Genomic DNA, 23,219 nt, shown 5'->3' with positions numbered 1-23,219 from the left:
GCCGTTTCCAGGGCGACGCCCGCCGCTCCGCGCCTCGCCCCGGGTGCCTGAGCCCCCCGCAGCGGCCGAGGGCCGAGCGCTGCGCGTTGCTTCCCGCGGGTACCCGTCTCTCGCGAGTTTTTGGAACATCTTCCACGAGTATGTTCCTGTATATTATTTTCTCGTTGTTAACGTCGAAAACTAGTTTGTTTTCCTTGTAGATAAGCCAGTTGCTACTTTGCAGACTGGGGGCTAAAGGTCTCCCCGTCCCGCCCACCAATCAAAACCAGAGCGGACTTATCCGCGTGGTCAAAGGAAATAGGAGGTTTGCCCCAGGCTTCAAACAAGTCAAAGGGTCAGCTAGAAGTGTACCGTTGAGACCTCTATAGCTTTATTAACCAAGGTCACCCTAATTAAGAAATTTTTTTAATGATCAACTAGAATCTTTCTTAAATCCTTAAAAATCGTCCTTATGTATACAGAGGAAGCAAGATGACTTTAGATTGCAGTGACAGATGACAAGATGAGGACTGTTCCCCACCAGAAATAAAAACGAGGAGAAATCAAAATACTCAGTACATTCCAATCTTCAGATTATTTTTAAATTTTTATTAGAATTTCTATCATTTGATATAATAGAGCACCTTTTCATCAAAAGAGGGGCAATGTAAAATTGAGTTCTTAAGTATTATCCAAACTGGAAACTAAGGTTACAAAAAAAGATTTCAGGTTAAAATGAGTTACAGTAATGAGTGCACTTCCTGGCCCAAGTGCAGAACTTAAGGGTTGTAATGACCTAATGTTTCTTCTGCTGCAGGGCCAGTCCGGGGCCACACACTTGAAAAAGACAAAAAATAAAATATAACTTTTGACTATGGAAGGACAAAAGAATTTAAGTCAAATCTTATGTGAGCATAGAATTACTACCAAAGCTAGAGTAGACTTTAGGTTTCAGCACTCCTAGTTTAGTATTTTTTCCATTGACCCTCCAAAATATTTGTAAATGTTTTTTTGCAATATAAATGGGATCTAGCAGAATTGTTCAGAACAGCCAAAAAGTGGAAGCAAATGTCCATCAGATGACCACTGGATAGATAAAATGTGGTACATCCACACAATGGAATATTTTCAGCAGTGAAGTACAACTGTGAAATTACAAACATTATGTTAAGTGAAAGAAGCCAGACACCAAAGATCACATATTGTATGATTCCATTTATATGAAATGTCGACAACAGACACATCCATTGAGACAGACAGATTAGTGGTTGCCTAGGGCGGGGTTGGTGTGTGGGTACTGCTATTGAAGATCAAGAGGTGGGTGACTGCTGAAGGCTGAAGTGTATGGTATATGAATGTCAACAATAAAAATATTACAAAAATAAGAAAAATTTCAAATTATGTGTGGAATTCTACAATAAAAATATTCTCTACATTATCAGTTTTTGAATTTATAAAATGGCTGGGTGTTAATGTATCAGAGAAATGTACGTGAAACATTACAATCATAGAGCCCTTGTGTTATCTGAGTATAAAACCCAGAATCTGTATTCCATAAAATTCAGATTCATATCTCACTTAAATGGAAGTCAGTGTTTGTTACTTCAAATCCAGTTGCAAACAAAAACAAGTGTAAAAGACTTATAAGCAATAAAAAAAAAGTTACAATGAAGTTTGTGAGCTAGGCTTGAGCTGTTTGTAGGAATCTCTTACAGTCCTTTTGTTTACCTTATTCTAGTAAACTCAGGTCTGTGAGTTCCCAGCCCAGAAATTAGAATGTGATCATTGGAAAGGAAAGAAAAGAGGTGGTTTGTTAAAAGTAGATAAACACTCACATCAGAAAAAAACTCGAAGGGTGACAGACTGACATGCAAGGAGAAAATGGACAAAGAATTCAAAACAGAGGCTACCTAGAATAAAACTCAAATCTTGGATCTTTTCTAAGGGCAAACAAAGACAAACGTTAAATTACAACACTGCACAATCTGTAGTGATAAACCTGAGCCACTTTTAAAAGGATTTATTTCATCATTTAAGAAGGCAGAGAAATATTAGGACTAATTCCTACTCTCTGCATGAAGGAACACTTTAAAAGGAGATGGGCTTAAACAGAGGGAGCACAGGGTGATGCATAAAGGTGCATTTAGCTCAAAAAAGGAGGGATCAATTAGGAAAAGGTGACAAAAAGACTTTTGCAAGAGGGTAGGTACAGCATTGTACACAGAAATAGATGATAGCATTTGTGAAGGCCTGGAAGCATCAATTTACTCCAGCATCTTTAGGTCAGAATTGCTGGCCTAAAAATGCAATTTTTAGGACTACTACAAGATCCTTTTCCAGAATCAAAGGAGATGGTGTTCAGAAATGCTTCTCCAAATTAAATGTTGTTAAACAAATGTAAGGTAGTAATTATGAGAATGCCATGGTTAAGTAAAGCAGATATCCTGTTTCTACCATTGAAGCACAAGGCCTTGAATAAATCGTCCCATGGGCTAGATTATTGGTAGGTATTCTAATCTTGATGTTGTATGTTTTAAAAAATAATGGGCATTTAGCTATTGCACAGGCAGGTGTCTATATTGAGCCCATTACACATCATTTATATAACTCAATATTCATGTGGCACTGGGATGTGTTTTGTAACAAAACACAAAAACAAGACAGGGTCCCAGCACAGAAGGCATACAATCTGAAAGGCATAAGGGGTATAAGAACAGAACATTTTATCTTTAAAAATTTTTTTACATGAAAAACTTCTAAGTCTTTGGTGATAATCAATGAAATGTCTTAACGAAGCAGGTTTTGGAAGGAGGTATAAAGGGAAGGTGCTCCTTTGGATACTGTGAGAAAAGACTGATTTGGTTTCTGGGATATGATGAACAAATGATTCTCGACTGATAGCAAGAAGATGCTTCTGTGGGTATCAGAATAGTATGGGCTGGAACAAAGAGACTAGGAAGTTTCAAAACAAGATGGTAGCTTCTTCCCTTGGTTTGATTTAATTTCCTTTATTTTTAAAATTCAGTTAACACTGAAGGGAATGTGGGCCTTTTTGATTTCTAGAAGGGAGAATGCTTTAAAAACAGATGAGAGGTATGAAGATGAAGACCAAGGAAAATGAACAGTGCAATGCAGTGCTCAAAAACCTTAGGAAAACAGCAGAAATAAGGGGAAGAGTCAAAAGTAACGGTCACGAAAGAGTGGAAGAAGTAACAGGATGCCAAGGTTAACTAGGAAGGTCCGGCGAGGGGAAGGCTTAAAGTGAAATTGGTCTTAGGAGAAATTATTAAAAGATTTAAAGATGTTATATAAAGGTCCCACTGAAACAAAAGATAAATTTAAAATAACTTTGATTAAAAAGGGAAAATATACTGTAAAATATTTATTTAATAAAAATAATTTTATAAACTATACAGCTTTGAATAAAAAGTACAAGTTATTATTTCCACTGTGCAAAACTGCATACAGTACAACTTGCAAACAGGGCTCAGCATTCTATAAACATGGCCACGCAGCAAGATGTGAACTTATTACTGTTTTAAATGAGTAAAGGCTCCAGTTGTGTGCACAAACTTCGAATTAAATTCTAGGGAAATAACGCTTTGGTAATGTGAACAATTTGATTGTACCACAGTCCATTTTATTTAAAAAGATTAAATAAAATCCCTCAAGTACCACTTTTCTATTTGTTTCTGAGTAAACAATTCCCTATATAGCAAAATAAAAGATAAACTATAAAATTAGAGGCTACTTTTATGACATCACAACCCCTTCTCTTCCGTAGCTAGTGTTCTCTTCCTTTCCCTATATCCAAAAAGAAGTTGAATGGAAAATGACCTTATTTATTTGCTTCTAGAGTTCCCGCTTAAACCAAGTATGTCAATTTTGAAATCTTGACACTATCATTCACACTGTTTAGCTGTGCCATTCGAAAAATGTGAACACCCCCAGTTGAAAGCAGCTATCGAGATTCTTTTCAAAATAAGGCAACAAAGTTGGCTTTAAAATACTTTTCACCTCTCACATATTCTAGCAGCCACTTGGTAGGTAAGCTGATTTGAGGATTATATACAGAATATTTTTTCAAGTACCTTGGAAATGGAATAACTAGCAGTTGTTATTTTAAGCAAATATTTATGATGATCCACCCTTAGAAGCAAAGGCAGACTTAGTGTACAAAATGCAGGAATCATGTCTATCCTGGTTCCTGTCCCAGTGAAATCATCAAAAAGAGGCTCAGTTTGTAAAGGCGGCCTTGGAACAATCCAACTCCTAATGACACCTTTATCTCAGATAAGAAGGATAAATATAAAAGTCATAAATGGAGATGAAGTTATTTTAAAAAAGACTTTTTCATTTTATCTTGGAAATAAAAGGGAATGCAGAGAGTGGGTAGTTGTGAGTCTGGCCCACATTCTAACTTTGCACCGTGGAGTTAACAGTCCTTCCCTCTAAAGGATACAGGATGAGGAAACCTACCTCACGTTTTCTGATTAGGTCTCTTCACTCAGGTTACTAGCAGGCTTCAAAACTTGCCTTACTTTCTAACTACATGAGCTTCTCCGGGAAGCATATGAATAATGTGAACCTGTACTTGTAACGAAAATCTATACAAACACGTAACTGGCAAGATGGGTACTGAGAGCATTCACACAATGAATTTTTAAACACAACTTATTAGAAATGACACATGCTCCTTATAGGACAGGACACCAAACCAGAGCAAATGCTGCCTGTATAGGAACACCTTTCATCTGTAGAAACACAAATGCACATGAATAACAAAATAAGAATTAAGTTGAACAGAGGCAGGTGCTGTTACAATATATTTCTATCTTGACCTGTAACATCTGTGGCCCTTGTGAGGCCCTGGTCCCACCAGGCCAAGCTCTGACTAATCAGATATAGAAGTACTTGACCTATGACACACCAAAGTCACTTGCTATCAAGTATACAACAATCATGTGCTGCTTGACTGCTTGTGATGACTTGGTTTTCAAAATCAAGTTCACTTTTGAATCAGAAAAAAATCATCCTTAAATAAACAAACTTTCCTTCTGCTCCTCTGAACACGATTACATTACTCTAGGAACACAGGTATAGTCAATTGGCTGCTTTGAAGCCATGAAATGCACACTTCATAAATATATGTCTACATCTTAAAAAATTAAATACATCCAGGGACCGTGGCTATGCAGAATTCTTGCTGTAAGAAGCAGCTTGTCAGTAGTGTGTTATGAAGTGGTTACTTGAGAACTTGACTCTCGATCTTCCTGCTTTGTGTATTTCTTCATAATAGTGACTATACCATTAGCCAGGAAAACCACAGCGATGAGTGCAAAATAACCTGCGTAGATCAGGAACTAAAGGGGGAAACAAGTGATTTATAAAATTATCAATTAGAAGAGCTATTGTATTACATGCATGAAAAAATACTCTATAATTAAAACGTTCTCAATAAAACTTCAAAAAATAGTGTCCTTACCCAATGTGCCAGGTACTGAACACACAGCGAGGCAGCAGAGGGTGGTGGGATGGAAGCCTGAATGCCTGAGCACGAATTGTGACGACATCCAACTAACTGTGTGACCTTGATTGAGATACTTAATCTCTGCGCCTTGACTTAATTTACAAAATGGAATTCCTATTTCCCACTTTACTGGGTTGTTGGGAAGGATGAGATCATGTATGTCAATGTTTATTAGCACAATGCTGGTGCTGTTAATACTACTGTTTGTATTTTTGTTGCTGTTGTCACTGAGGCATGGTTGCTATCATCAAGCTGATAGGCAGGTACCTGGCATGACTGACAGGCCAAGATCTGAAGATCAAGAACTTTGATTCTTCCCCAGAAGAGGGCAGGTAAACCTCAGGTTGGAGCAAAAGTAGGTTTACAGTTGTTTGAATGGAAAATAACACAATAATTAACAAAGAATAATAAACAATAAGCTCTATTTCTGTAAACCTACTTTTGCCCCACCCTGTACTTTTTATATGGACCTTCTCTAAGCCCACTTTTAATTGCGGCTATGTGGTTTAGCAACGTTGTCACCACCATCTTCTGACAGTAACTTACTAACTACAGGTAAGCTGGTTCATGGGCTCAACAGGAGGGGAGGTCTAAGTCTCTGAGCCAGGTTTTTAAACGTTTGGATACATTCTCCTATAGGAAACCTGTTACTCAATCATGGCAGCTAGAGTTTCAGCACAGCCCACAAAATTCTATCATTCGATATGTTTAAACCCATCATTTTTATAGCAGGATGGCAGGCACTAGTTTCTGTCCTACCCTCCACCCCTAATGAAGCACCTAACCCTTGAGAGGCCTTCTCGAGGTTTTTACTGCTTATAGTAACTGGGAAACAAAGAAAGTAATAAGCTCCCCTCCTCTGCTCCCCCCTCTACCTTCTGAGGCAGCAAGATGCAATAGGAGATGAGACACTTCAGAGTTAGATGCTGGTTGAGATCCTAGCTCTGCCCACTATTGTTGACTCTGTGACCTTAACACTTAACATCACTTAACTCTCAGACTCAGTTTTTCCATGTCTAAACCTGACATCTCCACAAAATTCTGTATAAAGTACCTGGCACATAGCACTCAACGCACATTACCATCATCATTATTATTATCACTAAAAACACAGTTAATTACTGCTGATGTGTTGGGTCTTTGTATTCTAAGAAAACTAGTATGTCTGTATGGAGGGCGTAATGGAGAAGCCATTTTCTGGCCTGGAATGGGGGTGTGGTGGGCACTTTTTGATAAAACTGCCCGTTTTGCCAAAGTACACAGCAAACCCTATCTATAAACTCATAATGCCTGAAGGCATATGCAGCCATACAATTCCTCAATGAAGAAAAGTATTCACATTGTCTTGGGTGTTTGTGCAGGTGTTTTCTCAATAGGTCATGTGTTAAGAATAATACTGCTGTTCATCAACAGCAAGTCATTACCTTGGTATCTGGGTGAGAGGATTTTCACTAAAGGAGGGAGGAAACTTAGATGTGAAATAAAGCAGGGCCTCATCAAAACAGGGTTGACCCACCATTATCCAGGTAGCAAAGAACTACAGATGGGGGATGACTGATGGGTGGGGACACTGTTACTTTTTATTTTGTGTCTGTCTATACTGTTTGAATGTCTCTTTATTAGGCATGCTCCACTGTGTCACCCTGATCAAGTTGTAACTTCTTCAGTGCCAATACAGATCTTACCTGAGTCGTAATTTCTAAGCCAAGGCCACTGGCATCAACCACAATGAGCGTGAGCAGTGTCTGCAGGGCCAGAGCAATGAAGGTGTTGACACCAAACACCAGGGCATAGCGCTCCATGCTGAGGTTTGCTGCAATCTGAAAACTTAACAAATAAAGAAGAATGAATGGAAAAAACTTCCTCCTGGGTAGTTCCGATTTTTACTTTAAATGGGAAGGGTACTCCCTTCTTTCTACTGTCAATCCCCTTCCCAACCAAGTGAAAAGCATTTTGTTGCTAAATGATGTAAATCTCATGCAAAATCTGGAAACAGCAGAAACATGTAAACAAGGACCTCAATGAACCTCACCTAAAATGCTTCCTCAGGAGAAAACAAACAATACAGTGCTTTCTCCCATTTGCTTTTTAACTAGAAAATTTAATTTCTTTGTAAAGAAACCAAAAGGTTTATCCAATCACAACTTTTCCTAATGCTTCTTTGAATAAAATACATACGTTGCTATAGTGATGAGTAACATGTAGATGATTCTGAAGACAACATAGGACGCGTAGCACACCCAAATGTTACCCACAGTGTCCATGATGTACACTGCGGCCGCGATCAGGAGAGAACACAGAGACAGTGTCATTTCTCCCCAAGTGGACCAGGATATTTTTATGTAACCAACTGCAAAAACGGCAACAGCACCTACAGAAAGAGAGAAAAGCAACTTATTTTGCTAAATACATGCTATTTAAAAATTTTTTAAAATCAGCTTAGATTATTACATTTTGAAAGCTGTGAATTTATAAAGAGGGTAGCTCAAGATCATGAAGGGCCTTGAAAGCCAGGCAGAGAATCTGGACTTGATGGAATAAATACTATGGAGCCAGTGTGAGGATGAGACTGAATTAGGGAACTGAACAAGATGGGAAAGGGGGCCACAGACCCAGGGGGTGCTGCTAAAGAAACGCAGCTGAAGCAGAGCGGCTGAAGCAGAGGCAGAGGCAACGTCCAAAAGAACCATTGCTTTTATCTTGGCACCATGGCAGGACAAGGCATCTCTCTTCCTCAATGAGGAGCCGTTGAGAACATGGCAAAAGGACATCTCTGCCCTTTGTTAAAATGACGACAATGAGAATGACAACTAAAACCTATGGAGTGCTTCCTGTCAGCCAGGCAGTTATACGTGTTTACAGAAATCATGTAAAGTCTTCCAAAAACCTTATGAGGTATGCCAACAAATGAGAAAGGGACAATAGAATGTAATGGTCAATGACACAGGCTAGAGTTCAAATCTTGACCTCACTATTTACCACCTACACAACCTTGGGCAAGTTAGTAACACATCTGTCTGACGTTTCCTTAACTGTAAAATGGGGATGGTAATTGCACCTTCATCTCAGTAATTTAATAAGGACTGAGTTAATATACATAAATTATAAAATCAGAGCTCAAAATAAGTAAGTCATTCTTTGAAGTTACCTCAAATCTAGGAGAGGAGAGAAAACCTGATTATGGCCGGCAACTACCAGAGGGATCCCCACTCCTGACCATTCCTAACAGTCAGCATTGCTTACCCAGTAAGGTTGAAACGGCCTCCACGCCCCCGTTGTAGATAGCAGCATGGCGAGAAGGCATCACCTGCTCCCACAGGCCCTGTGTGTAGTTGATGACTTGAAAATAGCCACAGGTGGAGAGAGCCCACCATACCGACCAGCAGAGCAGAGGGCGAGAGGAGTAGCACATCAAGAAATCATTCCACAGTACCTTCAGCACAAGGAGACGGTCTGGCTGGGGCTCCTACACAGCAAAAGGGAAGAAAGCTCAACTACCATGAAGGCAACTGGACAGGAAGCAACCGTATAGGCTCAATTTTCTATTTAACAGACAATACTCTTTTTCCTTGTGAAAAACATATATACAGGGTGAGTCAAAAGCAGGCTTACAGTTGTTCGTACGGAAAATACAATAATAAAAATCTAAGAATTATGAACTCTGTGTTTCACATACTCCTGCTGTCAGCCCCTTCTCCCTTATTATTTTAAACGTTTTTATTTTTTAGTTTACTTTTAAATATATCTTTATTGATTTCAGATAGAGGAAGGGAGAGGAGAGAAAGAGAAACATCAATGATGAAAGTCACTGATCGGCTGCCTCGTGCACACCCCCGACTGGGGACGGAGCCCGCAACCCAGGTGTGTGCCCTGGCATGGAATTGAACCTCAATCTCCTGGATCCTAGGTCGATGCTCAAGTGCTGAGCCACACCCGGCTGTTTTTATTGATTTCAGAGACAGGAAGGGAGAGAAAGAAACATCAATGATGAGACAGAAACATCGATCGGCTGCTTCCTGCACGCCCCCTACCAGGGAGCAAAGCCAGAAACCCAGGCATGTGCCCTGACCAGTAACCGGACTACCACCTCCTATTCATGGCTCGAAGCTCAACCACTAAGCTACACCAGCTGGGCTCCTTTATCTTTCTTTAATTGAGGGATAATTTACCTATAATATATTGGTTTCAAGTGTACATGATTCAGTATTTGTATACATTGCAATACGATGACCATAATGTCTAGTTAACATCTGTCACCATACATAGTTACAAATTTTTGCTTGTAATGAGAACTTTTAAGCTCTATTCTCTTAACAAGTTTCAAATATGCAACATGGTATTATTAACTATCATCACCATGTTGTATGTTATACCCCTAGGACTTATTTTATAACTGGAAATTTGCACCTTTTGACCCCCTTCACCCATTTCTCCTACCACCCAATCCCCACCTCTGGCAACTATTCTTTTTACCTATGAGCTTGTGGTGTTTGTGTGTGTTGTTTTGTTTTTAGATTCCAAATATGAGAGTGTATGCTACTTGTCCTTTCCTTTTTGACTTACTGCACATGGCATAATACCCTCGAAGTTCACCCATGTTTCTGCAAATGGCAAGAATTCTTTTTTTAAAAAATCCTCATCCAAGGATATGTTTTTATTGATTTGTGTTTTTTTTTGTTTTTTTTTTTTTGAGAGGAAGGGAGCAACATCAATTTATGAGAGAAACACAGATCGGTTGCCTCCTGTATGCGCCCCAAATGGGGACTGAACCCACAACCTAGTACGTGCCCTGACTAGGAATCAAATCCACAACCTTTTGGTACCTGAGACGACGCTCTGACCAACTGAGCCACTTGGCCAGGGCAGAATTCATTCTTTTTTATGGCTGAATAATATTCAATTATTATACACCATATTTTCTTTATTCGCTCATCCATTAATAGACACTTAGGTTGTTTCCAGATCTTTGCTATTTTAACCAAGGCTGCAATGAACATGCAGAGATCTTTTTGAGTCAGTGTTTTTGTTTTCTTCAGATGAGTACCCAGAAGTGGGATTGCTGGGTCACATGGTTGTTCTATTTTTAATTTTTTGAGGAACCTCCATACTGTTTTCCATAGTAGCTGCACCAATTTACATTTCTACCAATGGGGTATGAGAGTTTCCTTTTCTCCACATCCTCGCCAACACTTGTTATTAGAAATATTGAGCACCTCTTCATGTATATTGGCCATCTATATGTTTCCTTTGGAAAAATGTCTATTCATATCTTTTGCCCATTTTTTAATTGGATTTTTTTTGCTATTGAGTTGTATTAGTTTTTTATATATTTTGGATATTAACGCCTTGTCAAATATATGATTTGCAAATATTTTCTCCTATTCAGTAGGTTGCCTTTTCATTTTGTTGATTGTTTCCTTTGCTGTGCAGAAGCTTTTTAGTTTGATGTAGCCCCACTTACTTTTGCTGCTGCTTTTGCTTTTGGTGTCAGGTTAAAAAAATCATTGCCAAGACCAATGTCAGGAAACTTACCGCCTATGTTTTCTTCTGAAAGTTTAATAATTTCAGATCTTACAATCAAGTCTTAATCCAGCTTAAGCTAATTTTGTGTAGCCCCTTCCCCTTTTAAATAGAACCTTGAAAGCATATAGTTAGGTGTTTACAATACCAAGTTAAAGGCCCCTCTTTACTTAGCTCAGTTGTGTGCAAAGGGAGATTAATCTAGTCAAACCAATGGCTACGATGGAAATTTTTGAGAATAAGTTTGACAAACTTACTACAGTGGTACCTCGTTTTTCAAATGTCTCCGTTAATGAACATTTCGGCTTACAAATGCCATAAACCTGGAAGGAAATGCTTCAGTTTTCGAACACATCTCAGAAGTCAAACATGCCACAGGGCTTCCGCTGAGGGAAAGATCCCGAGGCCCAGCTGTTGGCTGTTGATCCCTTGGTTTTCAAACGTTTCAGAACTCGGGTCTTCCGGAACGGATTACATTAGAAAACCGAGGTACCACTATTTGTCAAAATATGGTTCTGTCAGTCAGGACTGCACTTTATTCTAATTTTTATGGCTGGTTCCTTTATGTCACTCAGGTCTCAACTCAGACATCAGCTTTCCAAAAGCCATTCAATACTCTTAGCAATCATTACTTCTCCATACCACAGTTACTTGCTAGCGAATTACCCTATTGGTTTTGAATCCTACTTCATTTTCCCCTTCTTTAAAATCAAGATCAAACCACCCACTACCTACATACTCTTCTTTACCATAATTACTACAATTACAATTTATGGTTCAGTTATGGACTCTGTCAACTTAAAATGACAGTGCAATATCCAACATTCATATTCTGACTTTCCTTCAAGCTTGTCAAAGAAAAACAGCAGTATTCTGGGGCTGTACAGTGCCAAGCAGCACTGCTTGCCTGTTGTGGGGCCAGGAATAGAGCCAAGGACATCATGGAACTGATTTGAATCCTAATTTTTACCACACTCTGACGGTTCTGACCATTGTCACCCCAGTGAAAGACTTCATGGAGCAAAGTGTAGATTGAAGTGAACCTCATATATACTCTTCAATCTTGTTTAGGAGTATATTTGGGTAATTCTGCAGTCACTAGTTCTGATTCCAATTCTTATCTCTAGAATGAGAGGGTGGATGAGATCTAAAGTCCCCTTTAACTTTAAGATGCTCTGATTGCTCTACGACCTGTGGTTAGAATCACTTCTAACTCTAAAATGTTATACTCACTCAGCATGTCAAGTACTCACATTTTGCATATCTATAAGCAACAAATATCAAGTTCTGTACGACCGACAGATTTCAACTCATTCATTGACTTTAGGTTTCAACTCATTAGTAGGTAATAAAATCAATTTAGTGGGCAATGGGTGCCCACTAAAAAATAAATGGAATGTGTCAGAATAAAATAATGTGTTGTTAAAAACCCTTGTTCCAGTTATATATAAAGTATATATATATACAGGTGTACTGGTTGCTATGTAAAATGTTTCTTACTAAGTAGTTTCCTATTTGTGTTCAAAAAAGTTTAAAACTTACTGGTTTATAAAACTCTTCAGAACTATGGCCAATATGTTAATATTTAAAAGATATATGTATTATAAATATGTGTATACATATTAATCTTAGCTAAAGCCACATTTGAAACATTTTTTAAAAAGGTTCTTATTCTTTTTTCTACTACATGAAATCAAACGATTACTCACACTTCTTTCCCTCCCTCATCGACCCTTTGTTGACTCTCCAACATCACCTAACAAACTATGAGGGAATCAGCACTTTGTTTCTGCTTAGTTCCTGGGAATTCTGACTGAAGCTGCCCACATGTGCCTTAATAAAGTGAGTTTTATGCTAAGTGTCATCCAGGCTCTAAAGTGGGACTCAAGCTCTTTGGGATAATAACTGAAACTTCAACTAGTAACCAGAGGTGAAAATAAGGGAAGGCAAGAGAGTAATTTCCAATGAGGAAATCAGATGCCACATTGAGACAATTTGGGTTAACTCCTGGTGGAGAGCCAGAACCTATTATGCTGGTCCTTGACTCAGCGAGCCTACAAAACTTATGGAGCTCGGTTTTATGCCTGACAGAGACTGTCTACAAGGGTGGAATGTTAACAGGCTTATTAACAAACACATCCCAGGAAAGCTAAGAGTAATTCAGTATGTTTGAAATGAACCCTGACCCTTACAGCTTATAACTGATAGAAAGGTAACAAGCTTTTATGAAAAAGGGCAATGGACTGGGGGAGGCAGTGAGTGTTCCTGGTTGGACAGAATGGATGGGTGAATCATCATGCCATGCCTCTTGTAAGAGAATTTCACAGTCATGCTTCTAATATTTATTTCATCTTCTTAAATATTCCTTGTGATTCTCTTCTTCTGTATTACTCATTACTACGCAATTCGGCAAAGTATCATTTCCAGCACAGAAGAGGAAGATACTCCTATCCTTAAACACTTGGGCTCAAGTCAGAAACTGGAAGTAGATATTCATCATTTGTTGGAATCATTTCATCTACTCATTTAGCTAAAATTTTCTGAGTGCTCTACTTATGCCAAGTTCTGGGGATTGAAAGATGAAGAAGAGAAAGCCCTTGCCGTGATTTCTAAAACATCTCTCACACAAGCAACAGAATGTTGTGCCAGTCTGACCTTGAAGGTCACTCACTCGGGGGGAAAATACATTTGTCATCCCTAATTTAAATCAACCTTATCTTGAATCAATGAATAAATGAACCAACCAACTCAGTATAAAACCTGAATCCACATGAATACAAGGTCTAACATAAGATTTCCTTCCTGTTTTATCACTGCTTGCCTGGCCCCCAGAGTAGCAATCACAAGACATTTAAAAGCTGAACTTACCGGTTCCTCCATGGGAGGCTCCTCCACATTTAGAGGGATTTTTGACTCAACGTCCTCCCACCCGGGAAGGTGGTTAGACGCTGAGGTGTCAGTCACAATACCACCATTTTGTATCTTGATACCATTCACTCCCTGGCAGGTGGAATGAACGTGGTGGAAAAACAGGCTCTTCTGTGGCATAGGCAGAAACCAGGCCACAGCAAAAGCCACAGAGACACAAGTAAGAGAGATGACATTCAGGCTGAACAGGGACCAGCCAGCCACTGAGATGAGGATTTGCCCTAGGACAGAGCCCACTGTGAAGCCCACCAAAGTGGCAGTTCGACTGTAACTTGTGACTTTCTGGTACCTGCTCAGGTCTACCACACTGTAGATGTATGAGTAATAGGCGATTTCAGTGGCTGTGGCAATGCCATAGAAGAATTCCAAGAACTGAATGGCCAGCAGTCCCTGGGCATAGAGCAGCATGAACCATGTGACAATAAGGCTGAGTCCCTGCAGCAGAACAACGGGTTTGTAACGGAGGTAGTCTGTGGCAAGGAACACAGGAAACAGCAGCACCAGGTAAGAGTAAGTCCATACTGGATAAATTTCATTGAAGACCTGACAGGCAAAGAAGGGTAAAAACCCATTAGTGACATCAAAGGACCTGGAATATTCATAACCATTTATTCTTACCTAGCAACACCTCAAACACCTTATCCTTAATAATCAAAGAAATAGCGACAACAGTTCTGAAAATTGTTTGGAATATACTTACCCATTTCCACTCCATCATCTTTTTCTTAAAATCCTCCCCATTAAGGCCTGGGTCAAAGGGTTGCTCATCCTGGAAGACTGGTAGAACTGACAGTCTTTGTACCACAAAACTCAAAGCTCTCTTGATACTGCTCTGTATATGTCATCTCCCCAGTTCCTCACAGCACTGGTTCTCTGCCATGGCTGCACATTTCCCAAAGAGCTTTAAGAATTTTGGATGCCCAGCCATAGGCACTTTTTAAAACCTCCAAGGAGATTTTAACATGAGCGAGAGCCGAGAACCATTCCCTTACAGGTTCTTTAAGGGTGAACTCATCTGTACCACCTAATAGCCAGCATACTGCTTAGGAGATACTTGGCTCAATAAATGTCTTAGAAACAAATAAATGTCCTGGAATCCTTGTCAATCCTTTCTCCTAGGCACAGGACAGGGAGCCTGGATCCTACTGCTTTACTGATTTGATGTCTCTGATTTTAAGTTTCATTTCTTTGGGAGCCCAGGAATAAAAGGGTAAATCTGTTTACAATCTTAACAGAGTATCTGTGGATGGTAGGATTATGGGCAACTTTGATGTCCTTTTTGCTTGAAAAAATAGCAGGATTGGCTGTTTGTGTTTTAATGTATTTTTTAAATTGAGATATAACAGAAATAATCTTTAAAATAAGCATTAAACCATTACGACCGCCTAGCTAGGATTTCAGTTGCATCATTTATTGTGTGATCCTAGGCAAGCAAGTTTCTTTTAGTTCCCGTTAGACTTAACCTGCAGTATCAGTAAAAAGAGGAGTAAGACCTACACCACTGGGTTATTCTTTGCAAGGATTAAATGAGAGAATACGTGTAAATCATAACTCCACTTCATTCATAGGTCTGAAGACTTCAGGACTGACACGAACATACAGACCACTTGGAACAATATGACTTTTCCCTCCTCATACATGCCCAGTGTCTAGCAAGGTCTAGATCAGTCAGTTTTTAAAGGTCATTTCAAATTCTGCATCAGTGGCGCCAATTTTTAAGTGCTTTCTGAAAGGTTGTCTTGGTAACACGTTAAATATTTTGCAATGAAGCACTGTAATCCTAGACTTCGACAATCTAAATTCAAGGGTGACTTTCTTTTAACTTTTATGTATACCTCAGTTCACCCAAGTATAAAATGGGCTAACTGTTTTAAGGTCTTAGAGGAACGATAAAGTAAATAACTATTGTGAAATCTTTTGCCAGTACATAGCACAACTATAAAAGTAAAACATAAACTGAAATACATTCCAGACTTGATTCTGTTTCTGACTGGCCGAACACCAAAAGTGATTTGTCTCATAGCCTCACCTTCATGAATTTTTATCTAATTTGTGTTTGTAAGTCATTTAGCAACCTCCACTTGATTAGGAAATGTTCTTGCACCTGAACATGTACATGAAAGAATAATCGAGAACTGTAGAAATGATTCAAAAGTGTGGAAATTTTAGCAAATGAGGTACAAAGTACTCTTGGCTGGCTTAACCTCAGCCTAAGATGCCTCTCAGTAGAAAACCAGCGGGGCTAAGGGTACCCTGAGATGAAGGCCAGGGAGAGTGAAGGCTTCCCTACAGACTTTTCATAGTTGTGTTCCATTAACAACGTCCCACTCCTTTTTGCCTGTAGTTTTACAGATACTCTCTCTCCTAGTTTTCTTAAGTTTGAAAGTGTCTCCTTGCTGTGACTCAGTATGTTTCTTCACTTTCCCACCTCCCCAACATGTTTTCCCAACACAGTACCACAAAGCATTACCATCACACCTCTCCTTTAAAATACCCTCCTCCGTCACTTTTTTCAATACCCCGTCTTCTTTTGTTTTCCACCATGCCCCTCTGGACTTTAACGGACTCTTCACTTCAGTAATGTGGTCTGTACTGAGACATGTTATATACCTTTCAATAACTGTTATCCCCAAATGGTTAACTGCCCACCAAGTTTTCATTACATAAATCTCATCCTTTTAATTACCAATTTAAACTGTTTATACTTATAAGTCTGCTTCTACTTCTAATACAAAACCACAATTTAGATCATGAAGATGAGGAAAAGTAACATTGCCAGGCTGCAATGCCAAGTAGAAACAAAAACAAGAGGTAAATGGGCAGGAACCAGATGGCTTCTCTTTAACTTATTCTAAATAAGAAATCAGATTTTTCTCCCACGAGAGAGGATCAACCCAAGATGAATATCCCTCTCACAGTATGACCAGAGTTATAATAGCAAATCTCTACTGAGGAGCTATACACTGTGCTATTCACCTTACCTACATGACCACATTTAATCCAAACAACAATCCTAGGAGGGAAATGCTTGCCATCTCTATTTTACAACTGAGGAAGCTTGGCCTCAGAGAAGGTTAAGTCAACTGTCCCAAGTTATCTCAGCTAGTAATTGGCAGAGGGAGGAACTGAACCTAGATATTCTGAATCCGCTACACTCAATGCCTCATTTCTTCAATCAGAAAACTTATTGACCATCTACTGCATTCCAGGGTTACTTCTAGTGCCTGCAGGTTTTTGTTTGTTTTTTTAGAGGGAGGAAGGGAGAGGGAGGGAGAGACAGACAGACACATTGATCAGTTGCCTCCCATACCCACCTGCCCCGATGAGGGATTAAACCAGAAACCTAGGTATGTGACCTGACCTGGAATCGAACCCGGGACCTTTTGGTGCAGGGACGACACTCCAACCAACTGAGCCACACTGGCCAGGGCTGCAGCAGCTTTTTCAACCTGTATTGAGGTGCTTTTTTTAAAAAAAAAAAATAAAAAAATATCTTTATTGATTTCAGAGAGAGGAAGGGAGGAGAGAGACAAAAACATTGATGATGATGGTCATTGATTGGCTGCCTCCTGCATGCCGCCCACTGGGGATAGAGCCCACAACCCAGGCATGGGCCCTGACTGGGAATCGAACCTCAGTCTCCTGGATCCTAGGTCACTGCTCAACCCCTGAGCCACGCCTGGGCCGGGCTTGAGGTGCTTTTACAGGGCATTCATGAAGAGGTAAAGACCACATCTCCAGAGGTTAGCCATTGGGTCTCCAAAAAAAGAATCCCTTCTGTCACAACACCTCCAATGAGAAGCTGTCACACTGAAAATGCATCTTTGATGGATACTTTGAATCTTGAAGGAAAACTTCCTAAATGCAAAAATGGACAAATTACACACTCCATTGCCCAGACCCTGGACAACACCTTATTTCAGGTAAAATCTATCATGTGAGCAAAAGGAACTGATTTTATTGTAAGGCACTTTTTACAACTCTTGGGATTGGAGCTTGTTTGTGGTTTCCTCTGAGATTAAAAAATCAAGGGGAAACAGGCTCATTTTAAATTTCTAATGCAGATTTAGACTTTATTTTAGAATCTAGTTCAATTAAACAACCAGTTAATAGGCACTTATTTGTACAACACTGTTTTCAAGCTGCATGGAGATTCCAAAAAAAAAGAATAAAATGAAGTCTGTTTTCCAAGAGTTCTGAACCTAGTATGGAATACATGTACATACATTATTGATTAGGGAGATGGGAAATACGGGGTTGCTTCTGTGAGATGGACCTTGAAGGACAAGGAAGTTGGAGGCTAGCAGAAAGATGCCGTATCAACAGATACGTACGGGAGAATTACTCCAAGCTGAGATCTCATCGTTCAGTACAGACCAGCAGATGAGGCTGTGGCTATGCTGGACTTACTACTAAGGTGAATGTGGAGGGAGCTTGGGCATGTGGAAGAAAGCCAGGGAAGGAGGTAGGCAGTGGGAAATACGGCTGTTCTGGAGTTAAGAGACAGATTCTCTAAGGCGCTGATTATCAAGCAGAGTAGGTGGGATTTTTTTTTTTTTTTAATATATCTTTATTGATTTCAGAGAGAGGAAAGGACAGGGAGAGAGATAGATAGAAACATCAATGATGAGAGAGTCATTGATCGAGCCCACAACCTGGGCATGTGCCCTGACCAGGAATCGAACCCTGATCGCCTGGATCCTAGGTCGACGCTCAACCGCTGAGCCATGCCCGGCTGGGCGAGGTGGGATTTTTTTTAAGAATATCAAAAAAAGGTAGTGAATGTCTGTCAAATCACATACAAAAAAAGCTGAAAGGATAAAAAATATTTTGGAAGTCAAGAACTCTATTTTATTAAATGTTTAGTTTTCTACTATTGGGATACAATCAAACTTTAACCTATTTAAAGCTTATAAAGTGGTACTGAAAAGAGGTGAACATTTTTCCTGAAATCTAAGAAAAAATCCTTTGAGAGTCTTCCCTTTCCTCCCTTTTTTCTTTAGACATGGTTAACAATAGCTCTGTTTAAGATGATCCAACTTGGCCCTTCTGAAGTCTTCTAAGGGGAAATATAAACTTCAACACAAACATCACTGACCATGATTAAACATTCACTTTGCCTAAAAATCATGTCATATTTTTTATTTCACTGTCCATTGGTGAAAGCGAGCACTCAGTCAGGAAGAAGAACAAATTGTTCTATTTATTTGTTATTAGATTACTTTTAAAAATCTAGGGTTCTGGAGAGGGTGAACAGAGCCATACTGCACATAACCAACAGGTTCAGCCCTGATTCCAGAGCCCTCAGAGAAAAATGACAGCCCTTTTCCAGATACTCACTTTCCCTTCAAACCCTGCCTTCTTCCTAATCTAATTTGCAGTAACAGACGTGTGCTATGGTTTTGTTACACAATCAGCAGATATTTCCTGGGCCTGTCACCCCTGCTTTATTCCTGTGCCCCTGAACATATTTCACTCACCCTAGAAAGCTTTCTGGTAAGACAGGGTGTGTGATGGGACATCCCACAGCAACTCTCTGCCTGGGGCACGTGACAAAACAGATCAGCTTTCAAACATCAACACTGAGAGAATGTTTCTCCCTCTTGCGCTTCTCGGTCAGGCAAGGTGCACACACTGATCACATGGCAGTTCACATGAAACTTTAATTGTCAGCAGCTCACCAGCAGTATCACTTCTGCTTCAGTGGCTACCCAGTGGTTGGGCTGGGTGTCCAGGATCATTCTCTCATACTTACTGCAGTAATTTTCTTCTTGTAAAATCATTCTATTCACAAGAGTTGGCCCTTTCCATTTTATTACCAATATTAAAATTCAAATATGTAATAAGTAACTGTTGCAGAGTAACTGGAGTGGGGCATAAGGCTGAGAAATAGAAGATCTGAAGTTGGGCAAAAGTCAGTGACACTTGCCATAGATGAGACTATAATGGAACCCTCAATCCAGGCTTCAACACCCAACTTTCAATTCCCTGATAAGGGACCTTGAACATGGAGGAGCGATGCAGCAACAAAGTGGGCTATGAGTAATGACATCTGCTCTGACCTGTTATGCAGGGCTACTGAGGTGCTACTCAGAGGAGATGACTAATCACAGGGAGAAGGGTAAGGTTTAGAGAGGAGTATTCACGGCAACTGGGAGGAAAAGTGAGCACGTGGCAAAAAGGGCCAGCTAACAAGCCCACTCAGCTCTCAGCCTTTGCAGTGCTCCAGAAAGGAACACCAGACCTCGGCTCTCAGCCTTTGCAGTGTTCAAGGGAGAGGATGCTGAACCTAATTTGTTTTGGTTTTGTGGGGACACCGAGTTTAGTTCCTTTTTCAGTTAATATAACGTCTTTCTTCTTCAAAAACCACAAGTGTTGAAATTGACCATAAGCTTTAAGAGTTAAACACATTTTTAAAGTGCACAGTGCACTTGTGGAGTACTTATAAACCCCCAGCTAGGAAAAATCAACCAGCCAATAAGTCCCTGATCATGAGCTACGGGCTCCCAATTACTCTGAACATCACAGAGGGACAGAAGTGTTGCAAGATCTCACCATGCAGTTAAGGAGCAAAACTAACAGCTGTGAAGCAACAATGCACAATGCAAGAAAAACTATAATTAAGTGCCAACTCTCTGATACCATCTAAGTATCTGCTTTTATCCCAGGAGGTGGGGTGGGGGTGGGAGGGCAGCATATCCTTGGACACAGCCTCATCCAACTAAGAACGAAGCCAAATTAAGACGATGGGTTCTTGCCCTGTACTGTCCTTATTTGAGCACATCCATCGGGTCAAAGGTAAAAACAAAGTAAGGTATGAGAAGGAAGGGGGTGCCGTAGCGGGAGAGCGGATCCTTTCAGAAAAGCAGGGGTTCACTCGGCATCTGGTTCCCTACTTTCAATCAGCAAATATTTACTAGACCGTTACCATGTCCATAGTACAGCTTGCTGTTTTCACTTTATCCAAATATACCGCCTTTTCCCCACCTCCCCTGCCCGGGCCCCCAGCGGGAGCTGAGCAGAGCGGGGCTCGGCCACCTCACAGCCTCGCGGGCCTGGAGCACACGAGCACCGGGGCTCCCCAGCCCTCCGCAGAAGGCGCGCCCCATAAACCCAACGGGTAGAAACACGGGCTGAATTAATGCGGCGCACGGCACGGAGCCGCCTTCCAACTGCGAGAAGTCGCAAATTGCCCAGAAAGGCTCCCCGGCTCGCGCGCCTTTCTTCCCCTCCCCCCGCCCCGCCCCCACCCCGCACACCTGCCGCCCGCCCGCCGCGCCTACCTCCCGCTCCGTCAGGTTCTTGTCGGGCCCCAGCAGGTAGGGAGTCAGGAAGGGCTCGGACGGCCTGAGGCTGGCGAAGAAGCCGTAGGCGCAGAGCAGAGAGGTGGGCAAGAGCCAGCCCTCGCGCGGGACCCGAGCCGTGCGCAGGAGCATGGTGGCCGCCGCCGCCGCCGCGCGCCGGGACACCGGGCCGGGCACATCCATCCGGAGCGCGAGGGGCGGACACCCGGCCCGGCCCCTTCCTCCTTTTCTTCCTTCGCCAACTGAAGCGAGGTTCAAGCGTTGCCCCGGCGCCGGCACCTGTCACCACACGCGGCGCCTCCTAGCGGCAGGGCCCGGCCGTGCTGGGTGGCGCGACCCCCCGTCTCCGCTCCGGGCGCCTCAAGAGTGTCTGGGGGACTCTCGGCCAAAAAGAAGGCACGCCCTAAGCCCCACCCTCCGCCACCGCCTCCAGGCTGGGAACCAATCAAAGAAGACGTCGGGAATCTGGCTTCTCTCCCATTGGTCGGTGGCGGCACGCCAGGCCGCTGACGTCCGCGGGCTGGAGCGCTGCGGAACGCTGTGCCGGTGGCAGCGGCGCGAGCTCGTCGGCGGGCGGCCAGCGGGCTGCGGTCGCCGCGGGCTCGCTCGGGACCCGGCCTAACCTCCACCCAGGCCTCCCGTCGGGCCACAGACACGGGAAGCCGCGGAGCGTTTACCAAGAGACCACCGAAGAAAATACCTAGACCGTAGTGAGAAGAAGGAACCGGCTGGCCTCTTAAAGGAAGGACCTTACTGGAGTGCTAATGAAAGGGATTTAGCTCTATTTTGTCACTTTTTACAAGCAGGATACAAAGAACACACACGGCTGAATGCTATAGTGGAAAACTGAATCGTTAAAGCAATCATGAAATACTACCTATTTGTTTGTTTAAAAAAAAAATTGGCATAGTTATCAAGGGCAAAGGATGACGAGGTCCCAGTGCTTCCTTTCATTTACCTTCGGGCCCTTCCTGCCGCCGCACAGCCCGACTCCGTCCCGGGCCTTCCACTGCGGACCCAGCTGCACCGCTTCGAGCGATTTTCTCTGTGCAGTATTTGCAGAGTAACGTCCTGCCAGACAGTCACAGAGAACGTTTTTGAACTCTAATGTATGCCATGACCCATTTAGCTCCATTTTCCTCTTTGGTAAGCAGTTGACGCTTTTTGCCAAAAGGGTACTTTTTGCAACTAGCCTTAAGAAAATGAGTCCCCCCAGATGGAACAATACTAGTGAAAGGGGAGGAAGGAGATTTGTTTCTAAGGCTGTACAAGTGAATGCACCACAATATATAAGTTGATTGATCTCTGAGGAAATGCAGTTGTTGGTATTCACATCTATCATTGAGTCTCAAAGCGTGGTCCAGGAAGTCCACGGGGTCCTTCGGATCTTTTCAGAGTTCCTTGAGGTCAAGTTACTTTCATAATAATAATAAGACTTTCCTTTTCTACTTTAGAGACCGAGTGATGTGTGATGACATCATCACTGTAAAGGCTAAGAGGATGTGTGCTGGTATATTTTTGTGTTTAAAAGCTTTTCAGACTTAATTTCTAATATGGCGTTTATCAATAGATATAACCCACAAAAATAAAGTCTCAAAAATAGGAGTCTTAAGACTAAAAGGTGAGAACTTCTAATGTATGTAATACAATTATGTAGTCCCCTCATCATGACTACAGAGGGAACACTAGTCCTCTTGGCGATTGCTTTGCATAAACATTCAGTGCTTTAGAAGAAGAAAGAGAAGGCCACTTACTGTCCCTTGCCTGAGGCTTGCAAACCTGAATTGCGTTAACCTGTAAATCATTGGTTCTGAACCTTTTCTTTGGTATAAATTACAGACAATTCAAATATTTGCAGTGTTGGGCATTAATAAATAATTGTTCTTGAGTTTGGTAGAAGCTATTTTTTACTATTTTTCTCTAAGAGGCCAAGGTAGGCAGAATTCTAGGACTGACCC

The 23,219-nt window shown here is 41.4% G+C and overlaps 1 protein-coding gene across 1 annotated transcript; it reads right to left on the bottom strand.

Annotated features, from left to right (window-relative positions):
- Positions 1-3,348: 3,348 nt before the first annotated feature.
- SLC19A2 (solute carrier family 19 member 2) lies at positions 3,349-21,530 on the bottom strand. Its single transcript, XM_081120283.1, has 6 exons — positions 21,241-21,530; positions 13,898-14,500; positions 8,753-8,975; positions 7,688-7,880; positions 7,195-7,336; positions 3,349-5,342 (listed from the first exon to the last, which is right to left on the bottom strand). Exons 1-6 carry the CDS (start codon positions 21,442-21,444, stop codon positions 5,214-5,216), a joined length of 1,494 nt encoding a protein of 497 aa, XP_080976409.1. The 5' UTR covers positions 21,445-21,530; the 3' UTR covers positions 3,349-5,213.
- Between the last annotated feature and the right edge of the window lie 1,689 nt (positions 21,531-23,219).

The sequence above is a fragment of the Miniopterus schreibersii genome (assembly GCF_964146895.1).
Source record: "Miniopterus schreibersii genome assembly, chromosome: 19".
Classification (NCBI taxonomy): Eukaryota; Metazoa; Chordata; class Mammalia; order Chiroptera; family Miniopteridae; genus Miniopterus; species Miniopterus schreibersii.
This window is presented reverse-complemented; position numbering and strand designations above follow the sequence as displayed.